This window comes from Plutella xylostella, chromosome 25 (genome assembly GCF_932276165.1).
Source record: "Plutella xylostella chromosome 25, ilPluXylo3.1, whole genome shotgun sequence".
Taxonomy (NCBI): Eukaryota; Metazoa; Arthropoda; class Insecta; order Lepidoptera; family Plutellidae; genus Plutella; species Plutella xylostella.
The window spans coordinates 1636770-1656668 of record NC_064005.1 but is presented as its reverse complement, the minus strand read 5'-3'; the positions used below and the strand labels follow the sequence as shown (position 1 = coordinate 1656668).

General features: G+C 37.9%; 1 protein-coding gene across 4 annotated transcripts in view; it reads right to left on the bottom strand.

Annotated features, from left to right (window-relative positions):
- The window catches only part of LOC105395228 (sodium/calcium exchanger 2), a 74464-nt gene extending 54903 nt beyond the window's left edge, over positions 1–19561 (bottom strand). For all 4 annotated transcript variants that reach the window (XM_038107594.2, XM_038107595.2, XM_038107596.2 and 1 more), the window contains exon 1: positions 17829–19561. In XM_038107594.2, the coding sequence (XP_037963522.2) occupies positions 17829–19483 (1655 nt within the window). In that variant the 5' untranslated portion in view covers positions 19484–19561. The remainder of the gene's footprint in view (positions 1–17828) is intronic.
- Between the last annotated feature and the right edge of the window lie 338 nt (positions 19562–19899).

The following is a 19899-nucleotide window of genomic DNA, read 5'->3' as shown; positions in this document are numbered from 1 at the left end:
GATGGCAGGATTCGATTCGAACCCACGGCCTCGGGAATGAAGGCCAAACCCTTATTTTGTTTCGCCACCACGACTCATAATAAATTATTTCTAGAAACATAATATAAATTTACATTATTAGGAATTCCCTACAAAGTAACAATCTTTGGTAACTTAATTTGAAAAGTTATGTGAATTTAAGATTCAACGAGATCACCAAAGTTAAGAAACATCTCGCTACGTACCTATATACAGATTTGATCGAATATTATTAGAATATAAAAAAAATACGGCATTTTGCGCATATTCAAATAGGTATATAATTATAAACATACGGTTCGTGAGTAACTTTTACATATGTATAATATAAAGGAAACAATATTAATTCCTTTTTTATCAAAACTCGTTTATCAAGCTTTAAAGTAAAGATAAAAACGTAAATAAAAACATCGCATTTTACAGAAAAACGCAATGAATAATCCAATTCCTTTCAAAATTATTTATCATTCTCAGTTGTTCATTAATATGCTTTATGTCATTTTTATTTTCATGCTCCTTTTATGTATTTTTTTAAATTTATTATTTCGTACCATTTCTTCTATAGAGTTTTGTGCTAAGTATTTATTTTATGTTCCGAATTCCATGTATTACTTATACAGGGTGTCCCAAAAAACAACGATATGCCTTGGAGAGCTGATAGACCAGCTCATGAGTAGCCAGAAAATCATAATATGACCTCAGTAAAAAATCTATAGTTTTCGAGAAATTGACACTTTTATAAATTTGCTGAAAATCGACACCTTGGATCAGTTTTTTGCGTGCTGCCGGTACAAAAATCCATATTGTTACTATTTTTTTAGTGTTGCATCACCTTGTTTAGCCCTGATATTGGTCACAGTAAAAAAAATAACAAGTAATGCTGTATGTTTAAAAGAAAATACGGTTCTCCAAGTCATACAAGGTAGTCATATTTTGTTATAAGCAACTTTGACTCTACATATTGTAAAAAAAATATACCACGCAATCCTGGCACCTTATTTAAAAAAGTAGCTCATTTAATGTAGTTTTTAAAATGGTATAAACCGTTGCTATTGTTTAATTAAGAAAAAAGTTATTGCCATTTTAGTGCAAAACAACCTCGATGCAAAATTGTTTAAATGAAATTTATCTGACTGAATTTATTAAAGGTAGGTCATGTTGGAATGAGTTAAAGTAAAATAGGTGGTGGGGCCGGGCGTGGAAAAACATAAAACGTGGTTACAGTTAATAAAAAACGCATTTTGAGTATCTTTCTCGAAAAAAGTGGACTGTACCAACTCCACATTCCCCATAAATGTAGTGCATGGTAACGTACATTCCTGATGATGACATTTAACTGTGACTGTGACTAGCAGGGCTATACAGGGTGATGCAACACCAAAAAAATAGTAAAAATATGGATTTTTGTACCGGCAGCACCCAAAAAACTGATCCAAGGTGTTGATTTTCAGCAAATTTATAAAAGTGTTAATTTCTCGAAAACTATCGAATTTTTACTGAGGTCATGTTATGATATTCTGGCTACTCATGAGCTGGTCTATCAGCCCTCCAAGGCCTATCGTTGACTTTTGGGACATCCTGTATATTGTTGATTAGAAGGTACAAAATTCAGAACATCTGATCAGATAATTACCTACGTTGACACGAAAAATGTATTATTATTACACTCACGGGCAATGAAAAGGTTCCACTGAGAAAAACAATAAATTACTCCTAAACTGAAAAGGCTAGCTTAATGACGCCTTCTGCAACATTGAAGTATATTTACCAGAGCATCAGGATATTACCAACAAAAAACGGTAATATTTTGTTTAAATTTTAAATTAAACGTTTGAAAAACTTTGGATCGTTTGGTGTTTACTTTTTGTGAGTGGAACTTTTTCATTGCCCGTGAGTGTATTAAGGTCAACAGGGAAACACGTCGACAAAAAGTTATATCAGCCCCGCAATCTAACGCAAGTAATCCGTCAAGTATTGGTGTCACCTTGGCTTACACTCGGCTTACAATCTCGATATGTTTGCGCCCCAATTGGCCCTGGGGGTTACTCTATACTGACGAAAAACGAACGAACGAGAGCTGTCATGTCGTGGAATCGGCACGTTTAGCACAACGGCATAGAGTCGAAACTTTGTTTTTCGTCGTAAACAGTGTGTTGTTTTTCGGACAAATCTAAATATTCTAGAAATGGTGGTTTTAAAATTGCTTCGAACTTTTTTTATGTAACTTTTAGGCAGTTGTGGATATTTTTATTGGATAGAGATGACTTTTTGCGGATAAAAGCATTTTAGTTCATGTCCGTAAGGCGTTTAAATCTCGAGATATGATTTTCTAAAAGAAGAAGTAAATCTAATTTAAGTTACTTAGACCCCCACATGTGGGGGTTTTTTCTCGATGAAATTACTCGTAGAATCCACCCTTAAAGTTTGTCGGGTCCGAAAAACAACACACTGTAGAGTGACCCCCTGAGATTGCGCCCCCCCCCCCCCCTCCGTCCCGTAAGCGGATTACGCCTCATATTCAAGATTGTTTCTTACAAGAATTTTCCGTGCTCCCGAAAAGAAAGTTTATACAACGTCTCGACAAATGCTCGAGTGTGCTGGTTTATTAAATCTCTTCATTTTATATGAAGATGGATTAAGGATTTTGTTTGTTATACCTACTCATTTTTTTTCTTTAGAGTGTTGTGTCGTGGTTTGCGAGAGTATCAGAGGATGATTACAGGTTGATGATGAACTGTAACAATTATCTCTAATCTCTACAGCTTGTTAAATTAATGATGCCTATAAAGCTGGTGAAAAATATCATAGTTTTTGTACGAGCTTACATCATCATATACTATCACGCTTTATTTCTTACCAACAAACCGAAAAGATATCAGAAAACAAAAACAATAAACGTGAAAATTTAAAAATAACTTAAATAACCCTCCAACAGCTTTTTTATACATTTGATTACAACAACAAAACAAAACCACCGTGTGTTGACTCGCAACTCAACCCACCTATACCGCTGAGTCAGCGCTGTTCAGCGGAAAATCAGCTGCATTGAAGCGCTGCTCTAATTGCTACTGGCAGCCGTGCAGTCACGTACCGCTGCTGATAGGGCGCTAACGAGCTGCACATAGTTGCGACTTGTTACCTCGCCGCTTCTGGGAATGTGATAAGATCGGTGAACCATAGACTTTAGGTAGTACTGTTGAAGTTCTGTGTTGTTTTCTTTAACCACTACCGAAGTAAAGAGGTGTTATAACCTTTAGTATCTGTGTTTCGTATATAAGTTGGAGCATTGCAGCTCATAAAAAATATGATAAAGTGGATATTGTGGATGACAATCATTCACAACATTTTATGTAGAACTATTTTGGTGATCAATTTAGGATTTATTAACTGAATGGGGTGCTAAATTATAATCTAATATCTGAAGCCTCAGCTTTATTTCTGACATTCTGCATGATAACTTTCTTTCTTCCAGTTCTTTTTTAAAGAGAGAACTAAACCTTTCCATGATAAAAGCTTGTCGGGCAAGATGAAACACTGGCCTACCTACATATACTTAATATACATACTTAACCCTATTCAGCTATGTGTATTCAACCGTAGGGCTGTTCAAACAACTTACTTCGGTCATCCAATAGAGTCTACATGTAACCTGAGACCGATATTCAGGTAACTACTCTATAATTACCTTGTACTCGTGAGCCATCCTGTATAACCACCGGGGCACCCTGTATTAGCGTAGCCCTGTATAACCTGTAATTACCAGGTCAGAGGGGTTAATCTACCTTATGAAAAATGAAGTTTCGGAGCGCTTCTGCGCTAACCACGACCTTATCTCGTTGCATTAACCTTATCCTTTTAGCGACAGCTCTACTTCGTTTTTTTTTTGTGTAGCTAAAGTAACCCTTAAGATCCATATCGTTCATTATTATATTATCGTTCCGAGGTTGTTTTCTTAACGTTATACACTACAGTATCGCATCGATTGCGGTTTTGCTACCTTTCAATGTATACTAATGTACGGTGCCTGCGCCTAAAAGTATACAGGCGGAGTTTTTAAAATAGCGATCTCAAGCTCACATGCTGCTCAAGCAGATCCACATAAACACCACTGCTACACACATCACACACAACACGTCCCCGGATTTATAACAGATGTAGCTGGTCCCTCATCATCAGGGATCGCTATTTTAAAAACTCCGCCTGTATACTTTTAGGCGCAGGCCACCGTACCTACGTTAGGTGGTAACTTACTTATTATACTTCTAAAGTTTGTTATATGATTGTAAAACTTTATATATCAATATAAAAATCGTAAATAGCAAGATTTTTGCCATTTAAAAATTCATAATTACCATTACTCTATTGTGACATGGATGTCGGTAAAACAAACAAATAAAACTAACCTCAATATTTAAGTTTTAATAAGTAGGTATACAGCTCGGGTACAAAATGTCCCGTTCGCCAGTTATTCAATTTAGCACGGGGCCGGAGAGAACACAATTCATAATTGACATCTTAATTCCTTTTTTAATCCTTTACTGCTGATAAATTCCACCTGAAATTGGTTTTGCAGCTTTTCAGGCTTCTTTCAGCAGTAATGAATGGTATATAAGCTGGGAGGCAAAGAAAAATTACGTTTTATAACTTTAATTTGTAATAATTTTCTTTGCATATTTGTTCAATTTTTCAGTATACTTTTTTCATTCATGAAATGTTTTCTGTTGTAATGTTGCTTCCAGGTTAAATTATAATATTTGGAATATATAACGCTATAAATCGCGAAATTATAAGTATTTTTCGCAATGTTAAATGTGACACGAACACTTTTTTCTACAAAATAATTTTATGATTACAAATTTTCATTCATTTCGGAATGTGTGCAACAATTAAATACCTTAGATACGACAGTAGAATATTATGTAGGTACTATACTCATGTACTATATCGACAGGGGCCAAAGTTAAACCTAAGTATAAGTGGTTTTCGGAACTAACTTGACCAACTTTAGCTATTAATTGCGACACTAGTTGGTCCAATACTATCAGCTTCAAGTGACGGAAAACTTTGTATTTTCACAGACAAGTATAGGTAATATTATTATATCAGAGACGTTATTTGTACATAAAGTTTCTTGGAAAGAAAACATATGATTTATTTAGTAATTACTCACCTAGTTATTACAAGTACAAACATTAGAGCGTGTAATTGATAGTAAGTAAGTAGTAACAATATGAATAAATATGATCGAAATCATATGTATAAGCGTCCACCTATCGGTATCGTACGTATCGCATCAAAGGGATTGTCATAAATTTCTATACAAAAAAAACAGAATGCGATAAGTCCGCTGCGTACGATGCAAAAAGAACGCATAAGGTATGCGTCCTTTTGTATTGTAGTTTTTAATCGACTGTTATACCATTTAAGACGTGACATAAGTTTTGCATCGCGCTCACTCACATCGCGCAGCCTCAAGAGCGAGCGCGACGCGACGGAGAACTTTTGTCATATCTTAATTGCGCCCTGTGCTAGCCCTTCTGAGCTCGCATGAACCCGCTTCATTCTGCGCAACACTCCGAAGCTCCGATCCTAATGAACTAAACAATTTCGCACGTCCCGAAATGCGAGGGGGTCAACTCCGATTTCATGACGGGTGCGACTGTGGTATACATACTTTGTGGCATTATATTACTAGTGTTGAAACTTCAGAGTGTCTCATCCGGATGAATTAGTATAGATTAAGTAGGTACTACAGTACAATATATCACGTGTTCTTATGGTTACCGAAAAAAACATGAGAACACTAAGGAGGAAATAATTATTTAGATTGTAGATATGTATGTATCCTGAGTAGGTACTTTACTCGTTTCTATGTCAATCTCTATCTAGCTTTGTTAAGTACTTAGATAAAATTTACCCCACGGGATTTCAGTCGGGAGCTGTAACTATTACGATTCCAATAAAATCATATGGTTTTCGTGTAGCCGCATTGACCCCCTTGGACCGGTCGCCCCACTAATCGACCGACGAGTCGACCGATCGGTAGGACAGGGTTTGATGGATTTATGCGGTTGTCATCCAGAGATCAAAGGATTCCGAGTTGATGTGAGTTTTGGAATAATCAATTCGAAAGGTGGCATAAAAATTGCACCAACACACGTATTTTTTGTTGCCCTCGCCATACAACAATTTATAAGCACAAGTATTGTTTAAAAATTATAATAGGTAAATAGATATAGAGTAAACTCTTTTTTTACACCAACAAATAACGAACAAATTTAAAATGACAACTTAAATAGGGTACAAAAAGAGGTATAAGACCTCCTTTATGGCGATCTCTTCCAGACAACCTTTCAAAGTCAAAGTCATGGATGGGCATGGATGGATGTACATAATAATTAAATGATACTACCTATTCGTAAAGCTTATTCTGAATTTCGCTCTAAGCGGCTAACTGAAATTATGATAAATGGCCTCAATTTCAGTGCCGCAAGTTTATCCGCCTAAACCGTAACATGCCGAATAAACGAAATATGCTCCACCAGAAATCAGCATTACATTGTATCATTCCTGAACGATAACTCTCCTCATTTTCAAGCGTAACAATACATCATAACTAAACTGATAGGCAGATATAGAAAAAAATATAAGTATAAGCATACATAATCATATAATAATTATACAATAAACATAAACTTTGTAACCTATAAGTATTTTTAACGGATTAATGCAGGCAGGGCAATATCTCCAGACTAGTTTAACAAAAAACGAACGATCGAGCGCTGTCATCGACAGTTCAATGTAACAAAATGTAGTCTGAAAAAAAAAAAACGTAAGCCAGAGTTACCCCCCAGGCCACCTTCGCTCCGTGTGTCGACACATTCACTGTGACAAGGTGGCATCTCAAATGGGATTTCGCTTGGGCTTGTAACTAACGCTAACCCGGTTTAGAGCAATTACCTACGCAGCCTGTGTCAGTGTTTCAGTGTATTACTGTCGTTATAGGTAGGTACTTACATGTATAATTGTTTACATAAGATAGATAGTTAGAATATTCTTTACTAGCTGTTCCCGCAAGCTTCGCTTCGCCAAAAAGTTTTCCCGTGGGAATTCCGGGATAAAAAGTAGCCTATGGTCTTTTTCAGGGTCTAGAGACCATATGTATACCAAATTTCATTTAAATCCGTTCAGTAGTTTTGGCGTGAAAGAGTAACAGACAGACAGACAAACAGAGTTACTATCGCATTAATAATATTAGTTAGGAAGTTAGGATTGTTTACATAAGATAGATAGTTAGTTAGAATATTATTTATTGGTACAAGAATAGAAGTTACAAAGCTTACCATACAAACACAGAGGTACAAACATGGCGGCCTTATAGATAGATAGAGATAGGTGGAAGGATATTTATGATCAAAGAGGGGTCAAGTGTACGAAATCATTTAGGAATAACATTATAAGAATTATTATAACAGACTTACCTACTTACAAACCGCAGCCAATTTACACCTTAAGCTCCAATTTCACAATAGTCGGTTAAATCGTAACCAGGGAAATGTTGATCAATTATACGTCATCTCCATATTAAATTCTTGACAGATGTGTCAAAAGTCAAGCAATAATCCCTGGTTATGCTCTAACCCACTATGGAGAAATTGGCACTAAGAGATCATGACATAACTTTCGGCCCACCTCGTAAGATCTGCGAGCAGGAAGGAGCAATTCCGGTGGTTATCATCTCATTGCCGACTTCCGTCATGACAGAGTCATTGTTCTGAGGAATGTGTTGTGACGGCTACGGCAAATTAGAGTGGGGGATATGCTTGTTTTAGTTAATTATTAAACGTCCCCACACTACCTGTAAACATGCTGTAAACTAATTTTTTTTAACAATAGATTAAATAACCTAACCAACATCAAACCCCCCTATATTCAACACTAAGGTCGCATAACTTATGAACGGCTAAGGCAATTTTTTTTGATAATATACACTTACATACTTAGCTAAAAACACTCGGAGGAACCTAGGTATAACCAAAAAATTTTATCGAAACACAAACAGAGACAAGTTAAAGGTGAGGCGAGCTATTAGTTCATTATTTTTCAGTGTAGGCGATAATCCTTAGTATAAGTTTATTTAGTTTATTGATATTTTAGTATATAGGTAGTTAGTTTTTAGTTGGTGCACCTATCTTGTTTTTGTAAGAGCTTATAATGATCTTGTTTTTATAAGAGCTTACGAGTATTATCTGTTTTGTACTTCATGTAAGTATGCTTGTTTCCTAACAGTGGTCACTTCTAAATGGCTCGCTGTTACTATAATAGTGGCTACCAAGTAATAAATAGTTGTTAGTGATCCGACAATATTAAAATAAAATAAAATAAATTTAAAACCCCTCTTTTTCGTCAGGGGTTAAAAAAATAATGTCTAGCTTAATCATCCATTTTTAACTTACAATGCTGGATTGTTTCTCATAAATGTAGTTACAATATGTGTATTAGAATTGGGTTCCGCTCATCTGGCATAATCTTTATTGACCAAAACTCATTTCGCATAACTCGTATGGTCTAAACTTTTTTGGCCGAACCATCACTTTGCCAAGACTTATGTGGCATAAGGCTCGTTTCGTCTAAAACTCTTTAGGCACAATCTTTAAACACCTAAGTTTCGTTTGCTCAAATTTATATTCGTCTATACCTATGTATAATCTTGTTTTTCCTAATGTTATCTTAATAAATAATATATTAAGTATGTAGTAGATTTACAAATTGTGGTATTTTTCTCCTACATCCCGAAAATCACGATATTGTATGATCAAAAAATCGAAAGTTAACGACCAATATAATTATTACAAACCCCATGAGATCGAAACCTAAAAATAGGTGCGACGACGAGCAAAGCGAGGAGGAGCGTGTTAGGTGCACATGTTCATCAAAACCAAAGCGGAGCGCAGCGAAGCGGAGCGGAGCGTTTTCCAAACAGCGGAAACAATACAAGGCACCAGTTTGCGCTATGTAGGGAGACGCTCCGTCAAAGTTAAAGCCAAACGAATATTATTACTTTGTATAAACCTATGCCATAGCATTATTAGGCTATTCAAGATTTGGCCATACCATTATTAGGCTAAACAATGTTATGCGAAATAACTTTTTACTAAACGAGATTTATGCCATACGATTTTCGGCGTAACGAGACTTTGACCAAACGTTACTATGCAATACGAGATTAGGCAAAAAAATCTTATGCCAAAAAAGGTAGAACCATTAGAATTGCATGCGAAGTTCTATTAAGGTCGTACAAAATCAAAACTAAATTCGAAAGTACAATATTCAAATATGTCGTGACTACGAACCATTGCAAATTACTGTGACGTTTCAAAGATGTTCACTCTTATTGCTATCAGGGTTGGGTATTTTTTCCACTGACAAAAAGTTATGCTCAATGGTCAGTAAAATAAAATAAATACACCCTATAATCCACCCAAGCTAACTTTGCAATAGAATCAAGTGCTTAAAACCAACAGTTTTTAGGACTAGAAAAATACTTTCTAAAATCCTACTCTTCTTCATTAAAATTTAAGGGTTAAATACAGATAAAGAAAAAAACCTCGTATTCGGTTTTTGCCTTTTGGAAATATATGTACAAGTGTAGTGGTCATACCTAGTAGCTTATCTAACTGCGATCTTGCACGAAAAGTAGATAAAGACTAATTTTTCCTGAAAGACATCGTAAAAGTCAATGTAAATTTCCCTTTGATTGGCCTGTAGTTGTAATCTTATTAACTATCTCGAAATGGTTTTGGAATCAGCATTATTTATAATTCATTTATTCATAGAAGTGGTGGTGCCACTTCTACCACTTCCTATTCTTCCTATTCTTTTTTCACTTACCTATTATTTTGAATTAGTTCGGTTATAAGATTTGTGACTTTATTCATTGGTTGTCATTTGAACTTACAGTGCGACAAACTTATCTGTTCCGGTGAGAGCGAACTAAATTGATCTATATCTCATTATTTACTGATGAATTATATATTGATATAGATTAGATGGGTTTATTGAAACCACAAGAGCGAATTACCACTACTGGCAAACTTAAAATCTTATAAAATGAAGAAATATTACACATTTACGTGAGCTGTCACCGGAACAGATAAGTTTGTACTATAAAACGGTTTGACAGTAAATGAAATCTGGACAGTTATTTCGTGGTTATTTCCTACTAGCTGTTCCCGCGCGCTTCGCTTCGCCTTAAAAAGTTTTCCCATGGGAATTCCGGGATAAAAAGTAGCCTATGTTCTTTCCCAAGGTCTAGACCATTATGTATACCAAATTTCATTCAAATACGTTCAGTAGTTTTCTCGTGAAAGAGTAACAGACAGACAGACAGACAGACAGACAGACCGACAGACACAGTTACTTTCGCATTTATAATATTAGTGAGGATTAGGATGTTTTGTATGTGACACATCCTATATTTTTAATCTTATGTCATCTCGGCACCTAAATAATCTACTCTCAATAATATACCGGAAATTACATATAAAAATAAAAAACCCATGTCAATATTTTTTCCTCAACTAGGGCTAAGCTTGGGCCAAGCTTGAATGCTTTTGACCATTGAAAGCAGTTATTCAATCTAAAAAAATTACACAGTTTGACAGTTAGCCAAATTCAGGTGGATTTTTTTTCGAAATGTGCTTTTTATTTTAATCTTGCGTGCTTTTCAGGCTTTTTCAATAACAAAACTAATATTATTGCTATAAGCAATAAAGCCGCCTTTTTGTACTGTTTTTATTTTTAAGTTTTTTTTTGTATGTTCTATTTTGGTGCAAATAAAGAGTATTGTATTGTATTGTATTATTTAACTCTTTCTCGAAACACGTTAACGTATGTTATAACTACGTAAATGTTTTCAGTTAATTTATAACGTCGTAGCATAGGTAAGTAGAGTCGTTCTTTGTGAACAGTAGAGCGATCCGGAAAAAACGCAGCACATTCTATTCGATAGTCTATTCGAAAGTGCTGTCAACCTGTCAACAACAAAATGCCGATGTATAGATTTGCGAAAGTTTGACAGCTATCATTCCATAGGTCATTGTCAGAATAATATTATGTACTCTGTGGTCATTCTTTTCGAAACTCATTCGAAAGGTAAAAAGTGTTCGAAAGTGCTGTCAAGTTGACAATAGTCGCACTCGCATTCGATTCTATTCGTTAGCTCGAATTTTCGTGATACGGGTACAGAAGTTGAAGTGGTACTTTCTGTATGAAACACTCATTAAAGCTCACTTGTTTCTTAGACGACATGATAGCGTAATGGTTAGTAACGTGGACTGTTGTTCCAAAGGTCCCGGGTTCAGGGTTGTACATCTTATTGCAAAAACCGACTTCAAAAAACCACTAAAATGTAAGTAATAATTTAAGGTTTACACAAATTATATGTGACAGTACAAATATACCTAAGCAGGAACTGTTCTTTTTTGATGTTGGTGCAGTGACAAAGTAATCTGAAGAAATATGGCACCAACTTCAAAAAAGAACAGTTCCTGCTTAGGTATATTTGTACTGTCACATATAATTTGTGTAAACCTTAAATTATTACTTACATTTTAGTGGTTTTTTGAAGTCGGTTTTTTATTTTTTTAAATTATTATTTTATTTTATAGTTTTTAGTTTATTTGCAATAATTTTTAATCAAAAGTAAGATGCAAATGATACCAAAAAGTACTACTAATCAATACGAATCATTCAAGCCTAAACACGAGGTAGTTGCTATATACCGTTGAGGAGTTCCCTTGACTGCCTTCCGTTTCCATCATCAGATCAGCTCAAGGTCACCATCATATTTTATTGTTATAAGAACTATATTTACGTTCTTAATTTCATTAGAATCAGTTAATATGTGTCCAAAATGGAAATTCATACCCTGTTTTTACCCCTTTACCCACCCTTAGGGGTGAGATAAAATTCTGAAAAAAAATGGGACCACCTGGAAGCTCAACCCAATACAACAAAAAAAGAATTTTCAAAATCGGTTCATAAACGGCGGAGTTATCGGTGAACATACATAAAAAAATATATATAAAAAAAAAATATCCCGACGAATTGAGAACCTCCTCCTTTTTTTGAAGTCGGTTAAAAAGAACATGTAATCGTGTAAATAAAATAATATAGGTATTACCCAGTATTACCTATGCTATAGGTAAATTGTATGCAGCAGTTATAATATAAGTAGCTCAAATGAATGCTGGTAAGCAAAATTGTTCCAACCCACACTAGGTTACACACAAATGCTAAACCATTCATAAAAATGACTTTTTTATTGCCTGAGCTACCGTACCACCACCGACACATTAAAAATCCTGAAGCAGCATCGCTTATCTGTTAATTAAAAATCTTTATCTTTTATAGATCCATAAAATGAAAGTTACTTCAGATTTGACAGCTATGCTGCGGATTGCTAATGTTCAGTGGTGGTAACCCCACCGGGTTTGACTTCGGAAGAAGACAGTGTGGCTAACCGCTGCACCATCCGGGCTTTCGATGCACTAATATAAATAGCATACGCGAAGTTACACGTGCATTGATATATTGTATTGTATCGCCCTTATGGCGTTGTGATAAGAGTCATAATAATTGCTTGTATCTCTGTTCTTTTTTAATTAGCTGAACTCCCAGGGTTTAGTGCCAAACCGTTCCACAAACGCATAGTAGATAACTATCATAGAATAACAAGTATAACTACAGCAGTTTCAATAACTCGATCTAACAATGCGTAATTGTTACTTCCATCACAGAAAATAACAAGTTATTTATTTAAAAACTTTATTGTATACTAAAAATTTTTTTACAAAAATGGACTTAAAAAGTAGTGTATACTAAGGTGGGCCAAGAAGCAATTTCTTCAAACCAACCTTTGTTCTGTTGGAAGTAAGAATTAAGTATACTTCCATACGATTTTATACCAGTTGAAACTTATGAAACACTGACTGTGACATACCGAATGCAGGGTGAAAGGGTTAAATTATTGGTCATTCAGATTAGGTCAGTTGTTGATTGCTCCGGACGTGGACTTTGGTATTATAAAGCTTTGGGGACGGCAATAAAATAAGGTTTTATTCTTTTTTTTTGTTTTTTTTTCCTTTTCACGGAAAAGGCTAAGGGTATTATCCCATACTGCCTGGTCTTATATAATTTTGTCTTCTATGTGGTTTTACTCGTATTCTTACTATGATAGGTTGCTAGGGCTGTCACAGGGGCACTTAATAAATTCATAACAGGTAGGTGTGAACACAAATTCATGTGAACAGCAATAAATCATTATGATTTTCAAGGGTTCAACTCCAAACTGTCAACAAAATCGATCGGAAAAGGTCCCAAAATCAACCCAAAAGTTTAAGGTGTGAGGGGAAAGTGTTGAGCTATTTATTTGAATGTGCTCTTGGGAACTGCTTGTGGGTGGAAGAAAGTCAAATAAAGGATTCACTTGGTACTTTGGCACTTTGGTGAGTTATACGGCCTGTTTGAAAGTTTGGTCTTCATACTATTTATGTATATGACTGTGTGTGTAGAAATCCATTTGCGATTGAAATATGTGATTTTTTAACATGACGCGACTAAGCTAAGTTCTATGAATCAAAATTATGTACTTACGTACATTGCCGATCAAACCACATTTGTAACATTTACATTCAACATTCGGATAGTGAGATATTTACACGAAGTATGCACTTAAGCTACATTATCTGAAGTTTAAATTTAGCTTAAAGTCCTTATTTATAAATAATTCTGCCAGCATCTGAACCCATAGCCTCTCGAATTATGCTTACGATACATTAACAACATCCTATTTTTTTGGGCATAGTCGAAAATCAGAGACACGTCGATACACAATGATACTATACATGTAACTCCGCCATGCTCATGCTACTATTACAAGAGATAAACGGGCCGATTTACATATATATTTTATTTTACAACCTCCCAGGACTTTACGCAAAGAACGTGGTGAGAAAGGCAAATACATTATAACCAGAAATTCTTTAACGGCTGATTAAATTCTACACCGGAGACCCGGGGGCTTACTGCATGTTTTATTCATTTATACCCAATCCTTATGGGCCGGTAATATAAGAGCGTTAATTGCTGAATTCACATTAAAAAGATCTAGCATTGGCCTTCCTTAAGAATGATTTTTCAATACGGTTTTTTCATTCTATTTCCAAACTTAAATTTTTCAGATGTATCCTTTTTTTGCTTTTGTATTGGTTATCTGGACGAACTTACTATTCGTAATTAGGTAGGTATGTACCTATCTATTAGAAATTAGTCATTGATTGCGTGGTTTCCTTTTTGATTCCCTATGTCATATCGTGGTGTGTGCAATAAATGCCTTTTATCTTTATACAGGATGTTTGAATTTGAATTTGGTACAACGATTCGTTAATTTGTGCAGTTGATATTCAGTTAGTTAGCGTAGCAAGAGCAGTGGGTAACCGTAATAAATATTTGCGAAACTGTTTGGCACAAGAATCTATTCCGTCTCTGTATGTCAGCTATTTATAGATACAGGCGGTGCAACAAAACAAAATATAAACAATCGAACATCGAGCGAGCTTTTATCCATCTGATCATTAACGGATGTAAATTATGAGAAAACCATCGCGAGCAATGAAAAAGTTCCAATCACAAAATGCACATCCAGTGGCCCTAATTTTCTAAATATTTAATTTAAAACGCTATATAATTTACTTTTTAGATGGTAATATTCTGATGCTACTTCAATATTGCAGACGGCGTCATTAAGCTAAGCTTTTCCGTTTTGGAGAAATTTTGTGGTATCACACTGGAACTTTTTCATTGCTCACTAGTGTCACAGGAGTCACGAGTGTATTTAAAATATTTTACGTATGTGTCTGTTATACATATATCATTGAAACCTAACATAGTAGCTAATTATATGCATAAAAACTATCTGAGCAGCTTATTCTAAGTTAGTTAAAAATAAATAGCTGGAAAGTTAAAACGAGTCTTCACCATTTTCGAAAAGCAGAAAAATTATCAGTCAAAAGCTTGTCTTCAGACTTGAGGAGTTTTAGAAAAATACGAACTTTAGAGAAAATACAAATTGTAGAGAAAAATACAAATCTAAGAGACAGCATGACGAGATTGCTTCAGTGTGTAAGACAAACACCGACCGTTCTCCATCAGTTATGTATGAGCCAGGGACATTTCTAGACTTCCTTGGACTCGCACAATCTAGTCTAGATTGTTCCGTTCTGACAGTATAGTAGAGTAGATATATGTCGCAACGAACATAATAGGTATTATGTTTTACTTTCTGCTCCCTGAAGCAGGTTGACTGGTTTCAAAGAATTTTAGCATTAAGTCCATCCAATTTTACGTAACTACTTTTTCATTTGTGCAATAAAAGTTCTACCCCTTAAAATGTCTGTGACAGACATACCGACGATTTTGTTGAGCAAACAGAAAATATAATAGGATCACTTAATTTCGGTTCATTTAGTTAAAAACGGAAGCCTTTGAAGACACAGTTTTATTTTGTAAGTTTAAGTATGTCCTTTATTTATGACTTATATTAGCTAAAGTCTTTTTGACAAATTTTCTTTAATAATAAATAAGTCCGCCGATTGAGCTATATGTTATCAGAGCCGCGAGCACAGGATTCGATACTATTTTCGAATCTACACAAACATATGGAAAAAACAAAAGCCACTTTTGGAACTAACAAATTTGCCTTACATTTTGACAGTTACATTTGACGATACGCAACGTAAACGGAACGGTTTCGAATCCTGTGCTCGCAGCTTTCTATGTTTGTGAAACTGTTTCCGTTTGTGTGCAATAAAGAGTAGGGTATTTTATTTTTTTATCTTTATCATCAGCCAGCAAATAAATAAAAAAAGTCATCAGGTTTTTATAAATAAAGAAACGTAATAGCCGCAACAACTCATCTGAAAGAAACGAATGACTATCAATTTGGCTTATTCTCACTCTATTCAAAGAAACCGTCTCAGCCTCTGCGAAATGGTGTAATATAAATATTTACCTGACGCGAAATATTCCTGGCTACGAATTTGGGCTTGAATTTTGAGAGGTTCTAAAAAACCGTCCCCTAGGGCCACCACGCATATATTTCTCGCTTCCTCATATTATATGTCACGCTTTCTGACATAATCCTCTTACTTCATAAACGAATACAGAATTTTACTATATTGCGTAAGAAATATATGTAAGTAGAAGGCTGATCACCTGATGTCCGAAACAGTGAAACGATCCATGCTGTCGGATGGGCATGTAAAGCAGTCGGTCCTGCGCCTAGCTCTCTCCAGTCGTGTCGGTCAATCCGTCCCATTGGGCTATGAGAGTGATGGAACAGAGAGTGCTCCTGTGTACTGCGCACACACTTGGGCACTATAATCTACTCCTGCGTAGATGGCTGATCTCAATTGAGATTGGCCGCCGTAGTCGAAATTCGGCTAGGAGGACATTATCATTATATGTAAGTACTTATCATATTCTAAGTATTGTATTGTACTTACCTGTTATTGTACCAGTGTGCATCTTACAAAAAACATAAACTGTAGATTAGACAGCCTCAAGTTTATTCTAGATACCTAGGTCTTTAAAGGGACGTATAATATATGGGGACGAAGTCTACCTTTTGTACACTAATGTTATATTTGTGCAATAAATAAATAAATATATACAATAGAGTAGATGAAGCTAGCCATCAATAAAGTAAAGTTAATGGATAAGTTATTCTTATACGTCACTTCTTATAATGTTTACGTTATAATCATTTTAGTCAAGTGTTCAAAATTCATCAAATACTTTGTTGTCGTGAGATATTCCTCATTAAAATTAACACATCGCATCACCAAGATCTATATTTACTTGGCAGCCTAAATATAGCGTTTAGCACCTGTTCACAGCGATATACAATTTCAAGGCTTATTATTATGAAGTTATGGTATTATTTACAGCTTGTCACTATCGTAGTAATGTAATAGTTTGACAAAGAATAAAACCGTCTTGCGACCAATTTTACTAAGAAACCGATGGCATGGCCTTGTGTAAAACTCATATAGGTAATAAAGGTATTGTGTTAAAATTGTGCACTTTTGATGAAGTGTTATACCATCATATCATTTTCTTACCTTACCGGTTATCTACGTATGTATTGCAACGATTAATATTTTATCGTTAAATTAAAATGAATACACACATACTACCACTTACAGAGTTACGTTACATCTTCACAAAACACTTCAAAATATCTGATTACCAGTAAAGTACAAAAATAACTGAGTACGCCCTTAATACGTACAAATATACAACGCCACGAAAATACAGCTTGAAGTTCATTAAAAGTTGTGAAACTAAAAACTTGGGGTGTCTGAAATGGTTTTAACTTCCCCCAGCAATTAATTCTTACTCCGGAATAACTTCACGAAACTGAATTGAAATTGGGGTATAATTTTTCTTGGCCACTAAAGGTGATTAGAAGTTTGAGGATCACACCTTGCTAATCGGGATTAGGGCTCGTCGGGGGAGAAGGCCCCGCGGGGAGGGGGGGGCGAGGCCAGGCCTGAGGTCGCGGATCATGGCACTGGTGTGTGAGTAATCGAATCCAACAATCGATATATCATTCGATACTTTTGCGGCTTCGCGAAACCCTACGACTACAACCTTACTTTTAATGTGGACGCCAATTATGAAATCATAAAAGAATAATCCCTGTTGGACAAGTGCATTTTTTAAAGCAAAACTTTGGAGTTACTTACTCAGTTTCGTTGTTTTCGAAGACGACGTGACCCTGTGCGGTCTCGTACTGCACACCTCCCTTGGCAGTTCCGTCTTCGGTCCAGTAGGGGACACGCACCTTCCCTCTGGCCCCTGCAGTCCTGGTCACACGGAGGTCGTACGTCCCCACCGATTCCGTCAGCTCGAAGTCACGTTGCGGAAACGAGAACATCCCGGAATGATCATCGTCCAGAATAACAACCGTGGCAGTCGACGGGTTGCCCAAAACTGCACCTTTCGGTGACGAAAGCCGCACGTAAAAGTGCTCGTCTTCCTCGAACACATCGTCGTCAATGACTTGCACTTGGAAGGTCTTCTCCACCTCGCCTGGCTTGAAGACGAGCGTGCCCTGCGCCGCGATGTAGTCCGACCCCGCCTCGGCGGTGCCGTCGTCCGTGGAGTACTGTACGGACGCCTCCCCGCCCGGGTCCCCGGCGCGCACCACGTGCACCTCAAAAGACCCGCAGTTCTCGAATACAGTGTAGTGGTCGGGGTCGAAGCGAAAGTTTGGCCCTCTCGGTTCTATCGAAAGAGTGTTTGATCCACGTCTTTGCAGCTCGGCCTTGACTTCACTCAAGTCGCTTTGAGCTCTTTCAGATATTTTCCGGGAGAAGTCACCTCCACCGGTCATCTTCCGGGTGGCCGCTACTCGGTAGAAGGCCCTCGACTTGGGTCCTCGAGACATCAGTGTCTCCAGCGCCAGGCGCTCCACTGTGTCCAGATCTTCTTCAGGGTGTTGCCGTCTTAAGTCTCTCAGAACTGAAACGTATTCTTTTCGGCTCTTTTCTATTTCTTTGCCCTCCTCATCGTCCGATGCGTAGCAATCATCGCCGGGCTTCAGGGCGAGTTCTACGGAGCCATCTCCTTCTGCCTCTACTATGACTCCTCGTTCATTCACTCGGTATCCTTTTTTCAGATATTTATAAACCAGTAGCCGTCTATCAGCAATATATGCCGTCAAGACTGTTGCGGGGAAAAAGAGGAAAGTGACGGCTCCTTCCCAAACCTCGACCTCACTCGGCGATATCACAGCCAGGATGAGGTACAGCCATACGTACGCGAAGATGGACCAAGTCGCCGTCACTAGGAACACTCGCAAGTGCTTGATCTTGCGGACCTCTCCGTCGGGTATGACGGCGACGCAGATGGCCATGATGACGAACAGGTTGTAGGCGGCCGAGCCCACGATGGTGCCGGGCCCGAGGTCGCCCGCCTCGAAGTTCTTCCCGGCTATCTCTATGACAGAGAGCAGGATCTCCGGCGCGCTGGAGCCGAGGGCCATGAGCGTGAGGTTGGCCACGGTCTCGTTCCACACGCGCACCACCACGATCTGCTCGCTGCCGTTGCGCCGCACGCGCACCTCCTTCTCGCGCGACGTGATCACCTCGATGGCCGCCATGAAGCGGTCCGACACGATGGACACGCCGATGAACAGGTACATGAGCGCCACGAAGTAGATGACGCCGCGGTACGCGATCTCGTACGTGGGCACATCCTCGAGCGGCTGCCACGCCGGCAGCACCACGCCGTCCGCGCAGGCCAGCACGCGCGGCGCCGAGCTGTTGGCGGGGCGCGGGGGCGGCTCGGCGCGCGCCACCACGCAGCACGCCGCGAGCGCTGCGAGCGCGGGCCGCATGCCGCGTTACCTGCCGCGAGCCATCTCGCGCGCGACCGCCGCTGCACACGCACGGCGCCCGACTGAGCGTCGCGACGCCCCCGCCCCCGCGCCGCACCGCCCCAGCTACTACGTTTTTCGTGAATTACCGCGGAGGCTTTTAAAAGCCGAGGCGGACGCGTGGCCGGGCGCCTCCGCACGCCGCTCACCTGATAGAGTTTTATTGCCGTCGCGGGCCGTAAACTCGGCCGCCGACTTGCGGAGCCAACAGAGATATTAGCCGTAAACGAGCCTTCATAACTTTCCCACGTCCAAGTTAAAGAAGCGGATAAGTAGAGGTTTTGTTTCGCGTCCGTGTTGCTATGGCGGGCGGCGACGTGTTATGTCCGCTAGGAAAGTTTGGGGTGACTCGTATAGACCGTTGTGCAGACCGGGGG